Below are 17,377 nucleotides of genomic sequence, written 5' to 3'. Positions count from 1 at the left end.
TGTAAAACCTAAAGCCATAAAGCTTCTGAAACACGGAAGGAAAATTTTATGACTTGTGTTAGGCAAAGTTTTCTTAGATATGACACCAAACGCACAATCCGTTAAAAAAAATGGATAACTGAACTTCATCAAAATTTCAAAGAAAATTTCTTTTCCTTGAAAGGAAGGTCTTCAAAAGACATTTAAGAAAATTAAGAGACAAGTCACAGACTAGGAGAAAATCTTTCCAAAGCATATACCTGATACAGGACTTGTATTGCAAATATCTAAAGAACTCTCAAAACTTAGAAGTTAAAAAAAAAAAAAAAAAGCAATTGTTTTTAAAAAGGGGCAAAAAATTTCACTAAAGAAGATCTACAGATGGCAAAAAGCACATGAAAAGATATTTAACATCATCAGGCATGAGAGAAATGCAAATTTAAACTAAAAATGAGAAACCACCATTATATGTATTAGGTGTATTCTACCACACGTATTAGGACGTCTAAAATTAATAAGATTAACCATACCAAGTACTGGCAAGGGTATGGAGCAACTAAAACTCTCACGGACTGCTGGTGAGAATGTCAACTGATAGAATCACTTCAAAAAACCACCTGGCAGTTTTTTAAAAAAGTTAAACACAAATCTATGATGCAGCTGTTCTACTTCTAGGTATTTATTTACCCAAGAGACGTGAGACCATATGTCCATACAAAAACTTATACATAAATGTTCATAAGTTTTATTTGTCATAGTCAAAAACCGGAAACAACTCAAATGTCCATCAACAGGTAAATAGATAAATTGTGGAATACCACCCAGGAATGAAGTGAATCATACATGCAACAACAGAGATGAACCTCAAATGATTATGCTGGGTAAAAGAAACCAAACAGAGTATACACTGTATGAATACATTTATCTAAAACTCCAGAAAATGCAAACAGACGTATAGTGACAGAGAGCAGATAAGTAGTTAGCTAAAGATGGGGTGTGTTGTGGACTGAATTGTGTTGTTTGGTACCTGTGAATGTGACTTTAACTGGAAATAGAATCCTTGCAGATGTAATGAAGTTAAGATGAGGTCATAAAGAGGGAAATTTGGATCTAGCCAGGATAGAAGGTGTGGCATAATAAGAAATACACTTTGGTATACACTTGGTCACTGGTTCCCGATACAGAACTCTTAAAATCCCTAAAATTTCCTGGGTGACAGAGGTGACGGCAGTGTCTTTTGTTCTAATGTTTGGTCTTTGTCCTCACTTCCAGACACAGCACTCCTAAATCCCTTAGAATTCCCTGGTATATGTTTAAGAGCATTTTGTTTTCGAAGTGACTCCTGGTGGGCAGCTACATAGCTTCAGGATGATGGCTGGTCGCCAGAAAGACCAAGGCTTGAAAAGAAGCCTGGAATGTTCAGCCCCATCCCCACAATCTCTGGGGACGGGAAAGGAGTTGGAGGTTGAGTTAATAATTGCTCATGCCCACGTGATGACAGCTCCATAAAACAACGGTATTTCAGAGAGCAAAACGACGGTATTTCAGAGAGCTTCCAGGCTGGTGAACACATTGAGCTGCTGGGAGAGAGAAGCACCCAGAGAGGCATGGAAGCTCTGTGCGCCTTCGTCTCCATTCTTTGCCCTATGTCGCCTTCATTTGGCTGTTCTTGAGTTGTAATAAACTGGTAATAGTACATAAAGTATCCCCTGGTTTGGTGGGCTATTCTAGCAAATTACTGGACCCAAGGAGAGGATCATGTGAGCACCCCGCCCCCACCCAATTTACGGCCAGTCAGTAAGAACTGGGACTTGCAATTTGCATCTGAAGTGGCGACAATCGTATAGGACTGGGTCCTTAACCTGAGGGGCCTGACAGTAACTGTAAGTATTGTCAGAACTGAAGTCAATCGTTGTACCCCACTAGGGTCTGGAGACTTGGAGAATTGGTAGATTTTAGGGAAAAACTCACATATTTGGTGTCATAAGTTTTATGGGTAGAAAGAGATCATAGAAGTCCATGTGAAGACAAAGATTGGGATGATGTATGTACAAACAAAGAAACAGCAAGGTTTCCAGCAACCACCAAAAGCTAGGTGAGAAGCAAGAAACAGATTCTCTTTCAGAGTCTCCAGAAGGAACTAACCCTTGATGACAGCTTGATTCTGAACTTGTGGCTTCCGGAACTGTGAGAGAATGAACTTCTGTTGTTCCAAACCACCCAGTGTGTGGTATTTTATATGGCAGCCCTAAGAAACTAATACAGGTGAAAAGCCCCACAAGAAGGGGCCAGGAGGAAGAATTACAAAGAGGTACAAGAAAACTTTTGGGGGTGATGGATATGTTCACTATCTTCACTGTGGCAATGGTTTCACGGGTATATAATATGTCAAAATATGAATTGTATACTCTAAATATGCACAGTTTACTTTATGTCAATTACATTTAAATTAAATCAATTAAAGCTGATTTAAAAAATAAAAACAAAAAAACACTAGGGTACCTCAAGCCCATTCAAAGACTGCACTAAAGACTATCTAAGTCCTGTAAATGGGAAAGAAGACTTAAAGCTAAAGGACAAAACTGACAGCAAAAAGTGCCCTGGGATGGATTCAGCTACCCAGGGGCTATTTTGGGGGCAAGGCGAGGGGCATCGACCTGTCTCTTCAGGTGTGCCAGGGTGCACCTCTGAATCATACCCTTTTCCTAACATTTCTAGACGGGTTCCTACTTAAACACAGTGGGATTAAAACACCCATTTATCAGACTAAAACCTGTCACACTCAGGTAAAACTTTCATCAACAAAAGTAATTTGTAACATAAGAGAGCAGATGTTCTATCACATTTATTACAAAAAGCATCATCAGTCTTCTCTTGTTCAGACTCGCACTTTAACACGTATTGTTTCAAAAACTTACTTTAAAACTAAATGCAAGTTAGCAGAGAGCCGAGGATCTGTAAACTGTGTTGTTCTGTTGTTATGGTCAACGAAATAAACTCTGCCTGTTGCCGTGTTACGGATCTCCCATCCAGGAGGCAATGGACCAAGCTCTTCACAATTGATGTTGCTAAGATCCCTGCAAAAACAAATATGAAATAAAAAATACCTCATTGCTGGGCCTGCTGAGCCAAGCAAGTGTAAATGACACAGAACAATTCCATGAAGTCTGAGAAAATGTATTGTTTCAGAAACTTGAGATATTCAGCTGGAATCTTTAATTCCCAATGGCTTAACAAACTTGCATATTCAAAACCCAATCCATAAATGGCTCAGAAACTTATCACATAGTCTACATTTTTAGAAAGTTTGTTCCTGGGCTTTAATGTAATACAGATTTTAAATTAATACGAAAGCAATCACAACATTTGCCAACATAAGCTATACTTCAATATTTATCTGACAAAATACTGTTTTATAAATGCCAGTGATATAAAGAATTAAATGTTTTCTAAAATTGCCCTTCAATTCTTTCCTTCTTTACATCATAAGATTTGTGTAAATAAAAGAACATTCTATGATTAAGTTCTTCAACAAAGCAAAACTGGAAATGTTATTGAAATCAGGATCCTGAAAATAATCGCCGTATATATTTTAAAGGATAACTTCTCCATTTTGAATTTTGAAATCTGTAAAGCTAGTGAATGAAGAATCTGTTTAAGACACCTACTATAATACTTTAAGGCTTATTGCTACAATAAGAAAAAAGCAAACAGAATGTGTGATACAATGGGCCAAAGGCCATTGTATCACACATTCTTAAAATATTATTACATAGAGACAAAGATTTACAGGACCTAAAAAATGAAATAAAAGCAGCATGTCTAAACTTATACTTTAATAGATAATTATAATAACTCACCAAAATCATGTTTTAAAAGTTAAACTAGAAAAAGATTTTTCTTGAAATAATCTATTCTTGGTCATAATGAAACACAAGGATGGGCGCAGATAAGCACCCATAGATTTGTTGAAATGGTAGTTTTGATTCTTGCTTGTAGGTGCTCCAAGATACTCTTCTGCTACAGAACAACTGAAGCTTGGAAAGAACACACTATTTAAGACACTGCTAGTCTCAAAAGCAGCAAGAGAAAAGGTTCCAAAAATCCTTCTCGAATTAAAAAAAAAAAGTTGATTGGGGTTGAGGTTTTTCCTTGGTTGGCAGGCGACAGAGGGACAGAGTTGCCATGGGTAGCTGTTAATTGGGAACAGCCTCAGGCCAGGAGCAAGGTTGGAAAAGGAAATCTGAAACTTCCCCACTATGCTAAGAACTCAAAGAGAAGATGAAGTGATTCCAGGAAAACATCCTAATTCCCCAATTTAGGTCCAGAGAACTCAAACCAGTTAGGCTCAAACTCACAAAGACCACCAAACACCTCAGAAAGGAAAGTCATGATGACCAAGTCAGCAGGAACAAACCCACAGAATTAGACCCCAGAGTACTGTCAGTGATCAAATAGAGAAAACAGCTATGATATGCAACAGTCAAAAAAAAGAAAACAGTTACAAAGGCAAAGTATCAATGAGAGATTAAGAATGAACAGACAGATTTTTTTTAATGGAATTTTCAGACATGAAAAGCAAATGCTGAAATCAAAGAATAATTCTTCTGATATAATACATGCAGATTTGACTTTATATCATTTTATTTAGAATTTTATAAATCTTTAGTCATATGTAGGAGAGCTCTAAAGAACTGATCAAACGAGCAGAAAACTAGAAACAATTTTTATTTCCAATTGGGAGATAATGGAAGAAAAATGGGATGTTATACAGCCATAAAAAATAATACAGATCTGTATTTCAAGACTATGTAGTCAGTATGCAATATGATGAATAACAAGGCATTCATCATTGTTTTGAAGAGATATACAAAACTTGAAATGGGACTTCTCAGATAAATCTAACTTTACTGGATACCTTTAAATAAAGTTTAAATGTCTTAGTTACACTATTTTATAAATGTCTTTGAACAGTGATAATATTTTAATAGAATCTAACTTTATAGTCTGCTTTGATAAAAGATCCTCCATACACAAAGGCATATTTACTAAAGGATCCTCCAAATATAAAAGATATGATGATACATGATGATATAATTTTTAAGATAACAATTTGGAGCACAGAGACTAAAAAGAAAAATAGTCCAGAGCATAATTTCATAGTCATTATTCAATACTCGACATGAAGTATTCTTAAACCTTTATAGAAGCCACTTATTCATTAATGAAAAACTGACATGTTTCCTTAGGAGTTAGAACATATAACCAAACTCTCTCTCAATTTCAATTTCTGATACTATTCTTTCAATAGAAAACGCAAGATCCACTTTCTCACTATTGTAAATCATTTAGTTTCTAAAAACTCATTTTCTTCTATACATTTCTTTCAAATGATTTTAAATTATTTTATTAAAAAGCTCATCATTGACCTTCAATTGGATAAACAGAATCCAAAACAGTTTTCATAATTTATAACCAAAGACTCATTTCTAAAAGTTAGGCCCTTGAATTTTTTTCAGTGAGCTCATTAATAAAACAAAAATTTCCTCCCCACTACTTTTTAAAACTAACAGCTTATATTACCAAGACACAGAAATGGCAATCTTGATACAATAATTAATGATAACACATTTCTTTGGTTGCCATACTCAAGAGATTCTAATTAGCTCTATGACAAAGCAAAACATTTTTATTATGATAGCTTTATTTATAAATATAGAGAGTACCAAGCAATCCAAGATTAGCTAGTCACATCTGGTTTTGATTCAAATACATGATTCTCGACAAGTAGAACTCTGAGTATAAGCATTAGGCAGAGAACGATCTTCGGTAAATGCGCTCAACAATGTCTGTAGTTCAGATATACAAGTTTTGGCATTTGATAGAAATTTAATTTAATTAGATTATTTCTTTTCTACATTAAAATGAAACTTTATCAAGGAACACATAAAAGAATATTGATACATTTATATCAATGCATTTTTTCCCCAGGTCTATTTTCGAACTCCTAAAAGACCCATGTTTTTGCTCAGATTTTTTTTAAGGGTGAGAGGGGAGAGGGCCTGGGGACTGGTTGGGAGGTAGAGCACTGGGGAAGGACTGCAGAGAAGTAGGCAGGATTTTCTACTAACTGTCAAACTGAAATGACTATTAGAAAGAGCCAAACTTTTATAAGGACTATTTTAAGAAGTTAAAGATTACATAATCAAAGAAATCCTAGGTAAAATGTATATTCAATTGTATAAAGAGTATTTAGAGTATGTTCTTACCTAGGCACTCTTGGATCATGCCACGTGCTCACACCAGTCTGAGTATGTAAGAAATACACCTGACCTTGTTGTGTTGTCCTCTGTTCTGTAAAATTAAGAAACACTAATAATAAAAACATATTCAGAATGTCCAAATCAAAGATAGCTATAAACACTAGAATATTATATTAATAAGTAAATTACCAAGTTACCAATCTATATTATTACAAAAATTGTGCTTTACAAATCATTTGTTCTGAACTCAAAATACATGTTCTCCTGGAAACAATCTTATAAAAATAGTGATGAGGGTCACAGGCTAGCCATCTAAAAGCGAACTATACTTACAATGTGGCTCAAATACTAACCATGTTGCAATGCAAGGAGTACAAAACAGAAAACAAGATTGTGACAGTACCAATAATTAAACAAAACAAACATGAAGAAATGCGAAGCCTGAGAGGAACAAAAGAAGGCTCAGAAAAACAGGCTAGCCAACTTTGGGGAGATTCTGAGGGGGCATGCAAAAACGTTCAAAGGGTTTGCAGGGTAGTAATGCTTTTTTATTATGCCTAATTTTAAGCCAAAACATATGTTTTTCTCTTTTCTTGAGAGAGGTATTCTCAAGACTACATTTGAACTTAAATGGAAGCAAAAACGATGGAATACAGGGGAGACACTCTATAGTCAAAAATAGGCAAAGGTGGAAAAATAACCAAATTAGAGGCAGACTGAAGAGCGACTGTATATACTGGGGAGAAAAAAGTCAAATGTGACATTAACTCAAAGTCTCTGGAAGGAGAGTGACGAAGCCAGGGCAAAAAGAAAGAATCTGTGAAAGGGTTCCTTCACTGGTGGTTTTTAGTCTATTTATGTTTTTAAGCAACAGAACCACTTTTCTTTAAACCAAATCTAATGAAAAATTCCATCGTATAAAGTGATAAAACTATTGCTAATATGTATTAGTAGAAATATAATGTTTATAAACCTATAAAAGTCTATTTAACCTTTTTAAAATTACAAATATAAAAATGTTTAAAATTGGTTATACATAATAGCTGCAATAATTTCAGCCTTAGGACCCACTTTATTTTTATGTTTTGGTTGGATTAAAAATTTTTTAACCCATATCACACAAATATTATAAAAGTAGAACTACCCCCACTCCCAATAGCTTGCCTTACAATCTCAAGAAAAATGGCAGGATATACTTTATTCTGAGGTCTAAACATTAATAACAGCTAAAATTTACTAAATGCTTTTTATGCTAGACCTGTGTCAGGCACTCGACATGAAATTATCATTTATTTCTTGTAACAAAACTACATGGTTGATATCACTATTTTCTCCGTTTTATAGAAGATAAAATTGAGGTTCACTGAGGTTAATTAATGTGTCCAGTGTCACACAATTAACAGATGGGAAAGCCAGGATTATGAACCTAAGTCTACTTGTCTCCAAAGGCAATGCTCTAATAATCACTGTGCTATAAAAGTTCGATTGTGCAGTACAGCACATTTAAGGGAAAAATTCTTTTTAATTAAATCAAGAATTAAAATACATTAAAAAATAAAGTTAAAATCATGATTTGCAGAACAGTTAAAAAAATACTCTATTGTAAAAAATAAAATTTAAAAATAAAATTTAAATCAAGCAATTCCCAATGTTGGTCATTAGGTGTCACCACTAGCCCAGAATAGTTTATCTACAGGCTGCTGAGAGGGCAAGAATGTACAAAAAAGGAGGACAGTCGAGTTTATACTATCTACAAGAGTGTTCACAAGTTGTGATTAATTTTAAAAGTTCTGTATTCAACTACGAGAGGATTCATGTCACCTTCCTCTTGAAATTCTACAATTTAGAAAATTATATAAGATTATAATAATTTTATACAAACAGAAGTTAACTAAATCATTTATAACAATAACCCAATCACTCAGATAACCCAAAATTATAGACAATACAAATTTAATATATAAAGACCATCATAAATATGCTTTTGAAATTATTCCTAAATATGTATGTTTAGAAAATTACATTTCAGGTGTGACTTCGGATTACCTTTATCAGTAACAATACCATCTTACCTTTATACAGTGCTATTTACAAAGAAGTCTCACATTGTTTCACATGCTCCGCACAATACTTTTATGATAAGAACACATATCATTCATTCATTTCGTTATAAAAGAGCAAAAAGGCTGAGGTTAAATGACTAGCCCAAGGTCAAACTGTTGGTTAGGTCTTCTACCACTTCAAAGACTTTTCAAAGCTGGAACGGTTTACATTTATTTTCATGCAGAATTCCTAAACCCAGATTAATAACTTCTTTAAAAGTTGATTTTCCGGCTTTCTTAGCAAGCTGAAATCAGTAAACCACACTTTATTTTTCCTCTGCTAGTTGTCATACCATAGCCTTCTGGTAGGTCTGGAGGAGTATGTAAATGTGTTCTGCTCATGTAATTTCTATGACGCTGTGACCTGACTCTCCTCTCTGCCAGTCTGGGATCTGAAGACTGTCCACATGTCGCACCATTTGTTCCACTAATTGGAGTGTTCTCATCAACAAAGCAGCTAAGAGGTCTGCCAGGACTAGAGTATTCGGATGCCGGTCTATTGAAAAGTAACAGGGAAAAAACGTTACTCAACTCAGAAATCAAAAGTAGAGCTCTTTAGACAATGTATGTACTGCGGTAAACAATTACTTCTAAGCAAATGGAATGATTAATACAAATATAATGACTTTGAGAATTCTCAATAAAAGCCTGAAGCCTTATCAAGTGATAAGCAGAATGTCAATTCTGTCTTTAAAGCACTTAATATTAACTACATTTTCTATGAAACCCACAGATATTTGTAGATGTGAGCAGTAGCTTACAAAGCACGACTTGACTTAGCTACAGTCTACCGCTCAGACTTGACGTCCGTGATTCTCCCACTCAGCTTCTGCCACATGGACACTCTCCCTATTCCCTGAACTTGCCAAGGTCATTCTACCTTTAGTGCTGGAGACCCTTCCCTCCACCCAGAATGCTTTCTACTCTGATTCTCCCTAGGCCAGGCTCCTTGTCATTCAAACCACAGCCTCCAGGAGGGCCTTCTCTGACCTTTGAATCAAAAGCAGTCACCCAGGCATTTGATAGTATATCACCTTATTTCCCTAGCATAGCAATTATTTGATATTTTTCTTACTTGCATCCTTGTCTTTGTCTGGCTTCCAGCACTAGAATATTTAAAGAGAGAGCCTAGTTTGTTCCCCACTATGTATATCCCCAACGTCTAAAACAGTGCTTGGCATATATCCGAGTAGCTCAATAAATATTCACTGAACGAAGAAAGAAGAGAGCTTGTCTCTTCAAAGAGCTTCCAGTCTATTATTACAGGTCATCCAAAGTAAGATACTCTAGAGTTAATTTTTAAACTAAAACAACACAATCAACTTTATACATGTAGAAATTAAAGTCAATTTTATCAGTTAAATGAATTAGAAGGAAATGGATTTCACTAAAACACTGACACAAGTACACAGTCATTTACACTCAGATATAATAAAATCATTGGCAGTGTAATAACAGAAATGCAACTCGCAAATAAGCATTTTTTAAAATGGCAACTTGATCTAAGTTTTTATTCAAGAATCACAATAGAGAAAACTCTGTGTTTCAATGAGTTAAGCAATTAATCCCTAGTAAATAAAAGTACGCATAGCTAATGAGAAGCATTTGATGTTCTGTCTGGTGCCATTCCTGCTCAGGAAAAGAAAAAGGAGAGTGGGGCAAAACAAATACTGAGGAGAGGTGGCAATAAACTTTGTTGAAAGAAAGAAAAGAAAAAAAAAAAGAAAATTCAGCCACTTATCCTACTCATTTTGTTACTTATAATGCACTTCCTTGGTGTTTCCAAAAGTGTTCTTGCATCCCCATGTCTTTCTACATTAAGCTCCGCCTTGTTCAATGTTACAGCCCAAATGCTGAGTACAATGCCTGACATATAACCATTTGGTGAACTGACTGATAGCTGTGACTACTATCCTGAACACTTTCCTCACCTTCCCCTCACCTAACTAAATCTTAACATTTTTCAGGATTTAGTTCAGAGATTCCCCTCCTTCAGAGTTTTCCTCTGTAAGTTCCACCATCCCCTCACCCTCCACTCTAAGTCAGGTGCCCCTCCATATGGTCTCAGAGCATTTGGTGCTTATCTTGATGACAGACGTACTATAATATAATCATCGCCCTATATGACTAAACAAATGTAGAGCCCGTATATTTTGTTACAGTCATTCAATAATGGGCTCAAAAACATTTTTTTAAGAGTCCCAGAAATAAGATGACTTCTCAATTTATTCATTTAATTCATTTAATATTTATTGAGTACCATCACCCTGCAGCTACAATAACAGGATCATTTGCCGAACAATCTTTATTTAAAATTACTTTTTAAAAATAATAACAGCACTTGCTGTAAGAGCTACTAATCTAGAACAGTATAAAACCAAGACAGGAAATCCGATAAAGCTGACAGTTAAACGAAAGGGACCACTTCAGGAAGGTGAAAAGCACAGGCCATGGGAAGGTATTTGTATGTTCTTACCGTGTTGGGCGTTCCCACTGTGTAGTTCTTGTTATGTGATTTAGATACTGGATTCTTCCAGAGGCAGTTCTCCTTTCTTCCCAGCTTATATAAAAATATTGAGAGATAAGGAATTAATAGGAAGCTGGATATGAAATGATTTTAGTGTAATAACCAAGCCATGAAGACACCTGTTAGTATGAATTGAGAATGAAAAACTGAAAGATCAATACACAGAATACAGAAATTTTTTCAAATTATATTAAAACTGTACAATAAGTCTTCTGGAATTCTGAAGGTTCTAAAATATTTACACTGAGATGTGACTAATATTTTCCAACAGCCAAACTCTGAGAATTTTTCAATGTCAACAATGCTCAATTAAATTACACAAATTTCTCTAGTATTTAGTGGGCGGGGGGGGCGGGGAAGGCCATACAAAGAATAAAAATCACAATTTTTAAAAATTAAGTTTATCTAGAAAGTATATAAAAGTTTTTTTAAAGCACTTAGCCTACTCGAACTTCTCTAAAAAAGCAAGAATGCCACTTCTTTGTCAAAACCTTAATTCAGATAACAAAAAAATAGGCAAATGATTAAAAATATAGATATGTAAGATTTTCACTAAAACATTAACAGAGGTTTAGAGACGTTTAGAAAATAGATGCTAAGTTTTTTCCCCCTGTGATTTCAATTACAGTAAATAATGAAGAGCAAGTTTAGAAAAATTAAGGCTTACGTTGTTGTAATTTCTCAATATTAATTAGTTATTTCATCTTAAACTTCTCCTTCAAAGTACCATAATCTACTTCACATCCATAAACATTAACTGAAAAATCAACAAGCGAAAGTGATCTATAAACAAACTTAAATTATAGCAATTCTTAATAGTTTAAACAAAATGAGCAAATACCACAGGTTGGATATAAAATTTCATGTCAAAAATAATTCAAGTCAAAATCTAAACAATCATACACTTTAAATGGATATAACTTATTTTATGTGAACTATACCAAATTGAAGCTAATTAAAAATACTTTAAAAGTTAAAAACAAAATCAGGAAAGTATCAGAACTAGTATCAAAGATAGAGAAAAGCAACAAAAGGCATGAGCTTTGGAATTAAGGCTTAAATGTTCCAGCTCTGCCACTGTAGCCTTCAGCAAGTTACTTAAGTCTCGATTTTTTTAATCTGTAAAATGTATATTATCATCATCCTCTTTTATAAATAAATATAAATGAAAGCTGACAAAAGTTAAATAAATTGATGGAATTTATAAAGCGACTAAGCAGAAGAGTAAGGTCTGGAACTCAGATGGTTTAATTCCAGAACCACATGCTATGAGAATTAAATTATATCAGTGTAACATATAAAGTGCTTATAAGAGTATCTGGCACGTGCATGCTCAATAAATGTTACTATGTTATTATAATTACTATTGCACGAATTCTCCATGCTATCCCTTTAAGTAGAGAGTGTCCCAGAGTCAGCATTTACATGCTCAGCTTTGAATAATTTAATCAAACAAAAGTTTTTTTTTTTTAAACATATATTTACAGGAGTTATATTTGCCAAGAAATTTGATTTGTCTCCTAGTCAAAAGGCTTAAAAACCAAATTTAACATCTAATTCATGGCTTATTTTATAGATTTGTTGTGACAAGATCCCTTACTAATTTTCCAAGTACAAGAAAAACCTACATTCTGGAACTGATCAGCAAATTGTAAAATATACAATAAACATCAAGTTATTTCTCATTATTTTAAGGATTTTTATCTACATGTTTCTCTAATGATTTTAGCTTACCCATCTGGTAAATCATTATCAAACAACCGACTGCAGTCCACAACTTGTCCTCCTGTGCCTATTCGGTCTCTGGACTGAAGACTTACTATTAAACAACAGAAACATTACTAAGAGTCACAGAACCAGAAAGAATTATTACAATTTAAAATATTTATCTTTAAAAATTATCTGGCTTAGCTTATTTTAGTATTTTAGAATAAACTCTTCAGTTTCTACTAAATTCTGTAATTTCTTCTCCCATGAGATTATTTTCCTTTAGGAGTGATAATAGAATTTTAAGGTTTCCTACACTTTATCATGTTCATGGAGGAGCGTCTAATTACTTTTGTCCCATTGTAATGGGCAATGCAAAGCCACTACTGCACTAAAGAAGAGGTGTAACACATGAAAGAAACGTATATTCAAGAAGAATTTGAAAAGTTCACATTAACTTGGGTTTAATTCTTAATCCATCTTTAAAAAAAACAACAAAAAATACTAGATTCTGGCAACAGGGTGGTACTTGGATTTCATGAGTTAAAACAGTACATCATCATCCAGTATAGTATAAAACAACCACTATAATAAACTTGGCAGCAACAGATGTGAACTCTAAACCAGGCTATACTACAAGTAGTGTAGCACTGTGACCTTGAACAAAACACTTAACTTTCTTGAGGTTGAGATAATCCCAATCTGAATAATGAGGAAGTTAGGGTAAATGATATGCCTGAAGTCCTTGCTGCTCTATTATTCTTTAATTCCACTTTTGGCAACTCTCCCAAAAGATAGAAGAGGTACAGGACAACTTGACTGTAGCCCAACTTCTTAAAGAACATTACATAAAGTATGATGATATCTTAAGACCCTTCATTCTAGAAAGTCTCAAAATTCTGAAATCTTCCAGCTCTGTAAAAAGTTTGAAAAATCAGAAAGTTCAACACATTGTTCTTTGATATAAATTCCATTTACAGGAGACAACACTGTAATAAACCTCAGGGAATGTAAACAAAATGTTAGTATGAAAATTACACTAGAAAACAATCAGTTTTTATACAGAAGGCTAAGTGAAATGCTTACCAAAATACAATCATAGCAGAAACAATATGTTTTCTCAATAGTTTTGTTAAAATAATACTAAGAATCAAAGCTAAAGGATTTCATGAGCTTTAATGTACATCTCCAAAATGCTGTATTATAAAACACCTAAGCAATTTCGAGATGGGATAGTGTTTTTAAATAGCCTAATTCCAGCAATATATAAAATGAGTCATAGAAATACTATGTTTAAGAGAGTACTGTTCATAATATTGAAACATCAGAAACAACCTAAGTATCCAACGAGACACTGATTAAATTTATTATTTGCCCACCATACAACATTAAAAATGCTACAGAAATGTATCCATGGACCAAAGAGGGGGGAAAAAAGGATGTTTAGGACAGATTAAAACAGGTTATTAAAAATCTGCATGGTATGATAGCATTTTAAAAAATACAGAGAAAGTGATGAGAATGATGGCACATTATGAGTGCTCCTTAGGTTCTCTATATTTTTATTTTATTTTATAACAAAATCAAAAGAAAAACTTCACAAGAGATGGAAAGGATTGAGTAACAATTTTAAATACAAGGGAAAAGGCTTGTAACCCTTGAGTCAATCACCTCAATGTGGGAGATTTTTCTTCTAAGATAACAATCAAAAAAAAAGATAAAGGTAAGTGTACAAAAATGCTTACAAGGTCCAATGCTATAAGAGCAAAAAACGGCTGTCCAGTTATTAAGTTATGATATATTGATATAACTAATCCCTTAAAAATCATTAATTATAAATATGAATATGGTTACAATAAGTGAAAGAAAAATTAAAACTTATGTTCACTACAATTAAAATCATAAAAATATACATATATATATAAATATTAGAAGGGGATATATATATTTAAAGCTAGTGTTCTAGTTTATTTTTCTCCATTTGTCAAAAAGATATTATATACATCCTTTTATAATTATTTGTAAAAGTCTAATTCAGCAAGAACTAAAATTCATTTTTCTTCTTAAACGACAGACTGCAAGGTCATAAAGCATAATGTTTGAGAACAGCCCATCTCTATTATGAACACCAAATTCACACAAGAGCTTTAAATTAAAAAAATACAAAAGGACACATATTTTAAAGTAAAACATTCTTTTTAAATATAGTATATTCTAGCAGGTATATGTCTAACCACTGACAAAGGAAAGTCTACTATTTTTATAAATGCAAATTTATACCTAGTAAAACTATTTTGTTATTAACTAGACATTAGTTGGCAAATGTTATATAACATATCAAGTCGAATAAAGTAGAAACAATTACAGTTAAAAGTCTTGTATGCCAGGATTTATTTTTGAGTTTTTACTCCCTTCTCAATCTAAGAATGACAGCCATTATCAATAATGCTATAGTGTAGATACTTTCCTATGATAACTGCAATAGGGCTTTGTTATGTTGTTATCCTGGCAATTCCCTAAGAACCCAATTCATTGCCTTGTAAAATGAAGTTCTTCATACCTTTGGTAACCAAAACCTCTCCGGTGGGTTCATAATGCAATTATCTTATTCTAAATTATGCTCTATAATTAAGTGGTAAGATTCCAGTTGCATTTTTCTTCTTTAAGAAGCCTTAAAGGAGCTTGCCTCAGTGTCCTTCCACACTATATATCTTGATCAAATCCCAACCCATAGATTCTTATGATAAGTCTCTGGAAATTTTATATAAAGCCCTTCCTATGGGTCAATTTAAGATAGCCCACTAAGTACCTCATGAGCAAGAGAACAATTTCTCCCTTTCCCAATCAGTACTCATTTTTTTTTTAACCATTCCTCATTGTTTTTTTTCAATTAGCACGGATTATTTTAAAACTGTAAAGCATTAAGAGTTCAATATTTACTCAAAAACCAGTTTGAGAGTTATTTTCAGAAAACTTAATACCATCTATAAAGTCTGTCTCAGTGCTCTACTATATTTTTATACTTTAAAAGGATTCCTTCCTGAAGGATCAATAGTTCTTCACCATATTAGGAGCCTTTGTTTTTTTTCTACATTATTCATAGTTTGTTCGTTTTTTTAAAAATTAAGATAGTCTGGATCTTGATCCACTGTTTGAAACATTTTTGCATGACTCATTAATGCATGCCAATACAATAAAATGACAGTTGTACTTTGATTTAAAAGGCATTTAGAGTTTAGGTCAGCTTGAATGAAGCCAAAATTCATGTAACTTTAAGTTCCACACTTACCTACTATCTGTCCTCTAACTGTATCATTGTCATTTGGCCCGAGTTTGCATAGATCCAACCTCTGATCTATTTCAAATTAAAAAAAAAAAAAAAAGGCAATTAAAAAACAAGCTGGTATCAGAGATTCTAACAGCTATTGAGTGATAGTAAATTTCCATAATCTACTGGAAATCAAGTCTATCATTTAAAGAATTAATCATGTTGTAATGATGAAAAATGTTTTAATTAGTATAAATGTCTCAACAAAAGTTTTCATAAAGTTGGATTTCAAAAAACTATACACACTGCCAACATGCAGTTACTTCCTTTCCAAAGATTTCAGACCACTTCAGTCTGGCCACTTAATAGTTGTTCTTAAGCCATTTACCCAAGTTTTGATTTCCTCATGCGTAATAGCAGCACCCACTTTAGATTTTCTAAGAGTTAAGTCAGATAATTGCAAAGTACCTGACACTTATTTGTTCAATAAATGTTAGTTGTTGTCATTGTTATTTTTATTCTAACCATTTCAAATGACCCCTTCCCCAACACACAAAGCATTAGTGAGAAGCCAAGTATAAACTGTAAGGTAAGTTTGAGTCAGTTGTTCTACTAACTCATGTAGGAGCAACTCATTTATTCTCTCATGCTTCATCTGTAAAACAGATATAACATTGGCCTGGCCAGTTACAGTAAGGAACAATGTCACCCTTAGCATGTTGGTTTTACTTTGATTATACACTTAAAACTGAATTCTTTTGCAGCTGTATGCCATCTGTCTATTTAAATAAATAATCGTGAACTGATAAAACAAGGAGACCATATCTTAGTTTTTGTATTGTCCTCTACAACCTGATAGAACAGTACATCAGGTGCTCAATAAATGTTTGATAAATTAAACATTACAGCACATCAACAAGATCAAATAAATTAATGCAATAAAACATTCATACGCAGCAGAAAAAAAGTCCATGCCCCAAAACTATTTTAGTAGCTGGTATCAAATAACACTATGGGAATCTATGGTTATTTCTTTCCAAGGGAATAATAAATGGATGATATTAAGTCAGCTATACAGTGGACTTGAGCAGCGCAATTCCTATTCTGTTCAGTTCTTCCAGTGTGTCCTGCTCCCTTAGCCAGGAGGCCTTTGCCCTTGCTTCTCAGAGGACAGAATCCATACCTTTCTCACCTTTATATTACCAGGGTTTTTAACAGTAACTGGCACATTAAAGGTTCAATAAGAGGTGACTAAACTGAACCAGAGATAAGGTCACACATGTGACCTATAAGTCTGCAGTCTGTCTGCTTGATTGGGTAATAAAACAGTTCATTTTATATGCTAGACCTTTTCCAATCCCAACATCTTCTACCTCCAGTTGGTCAATCTGTCAACCCAGAAACATAAGAAATTCTTGGGTGCCTTAAATTCCCTTAACTCAGAACATCCAGCTCAATTTTCTCCCTTTTTCTTTATAATGGCTCAATACATCTGGGCTATGGTACCATACTACATTAACGGGAATCAACT

The 17,377-nt window shown here is 33.7% G+C and overlaps 1 protein-coding gene across 2 annotated transcripts in view; it reads right to left on the bottom strand.

Moving 5' to 3' along the window:
• SMURF2 (SMAD specific E3 ubiquitin protein ligase 2) overlaps positions 1–17,377 on the bottom strand; it is a 95,787-nt gene that overhangs the window by 15,478 nt on the left and 62,932 nt on the right. For both annotated transcript variants that reach the window (XM_011368514.1, XM_023535651.1), the window contains 6 exons: positions 15,868–15,933; positions 12,606–12,690; positions 10,821–10,904; positions 8,638–8,840; positions 6,249–6,333; positions 2,898–3,056 (listed from right to left, as the gene is read on the bottom strand). In XM_011368514.1, the coding sequence (XP_011366816.1) occupies positions 2,898–3,056; positions 6,249–6,333; positions 8,638–8,840; positions 10,821–10,904; positions 12,606–12,690; positions 15,868–15,933 (682 nt within the window). The remainder of the gene's footprint in view (positions 1–2,897; positions 3,057–6,248; positions 6,334–8,637; positions 8,841–10,820; positions 10,905–12,605; positions 12,691–15,867; positions 15,934–17,377) is intronic.

This window comes from Pteropus vampyrus, unplaced genomic scaffold (assembly GCF_000151845.1).
Source record: "Pteropus vampyrus isolate Shadow unplaced genomic scaffold, Pvam_2.0 Scaffold143, whole genome shotgun sequence".
NCBI lineage: Eukaryota > Metazoa > Chordata > Mammalia > Chiroptera > Pteropodidae > Pteropus > Pteropus vampyrus.
This window is presented reverse-complemented; position numbering and strand designations above follow the sequence as displayed.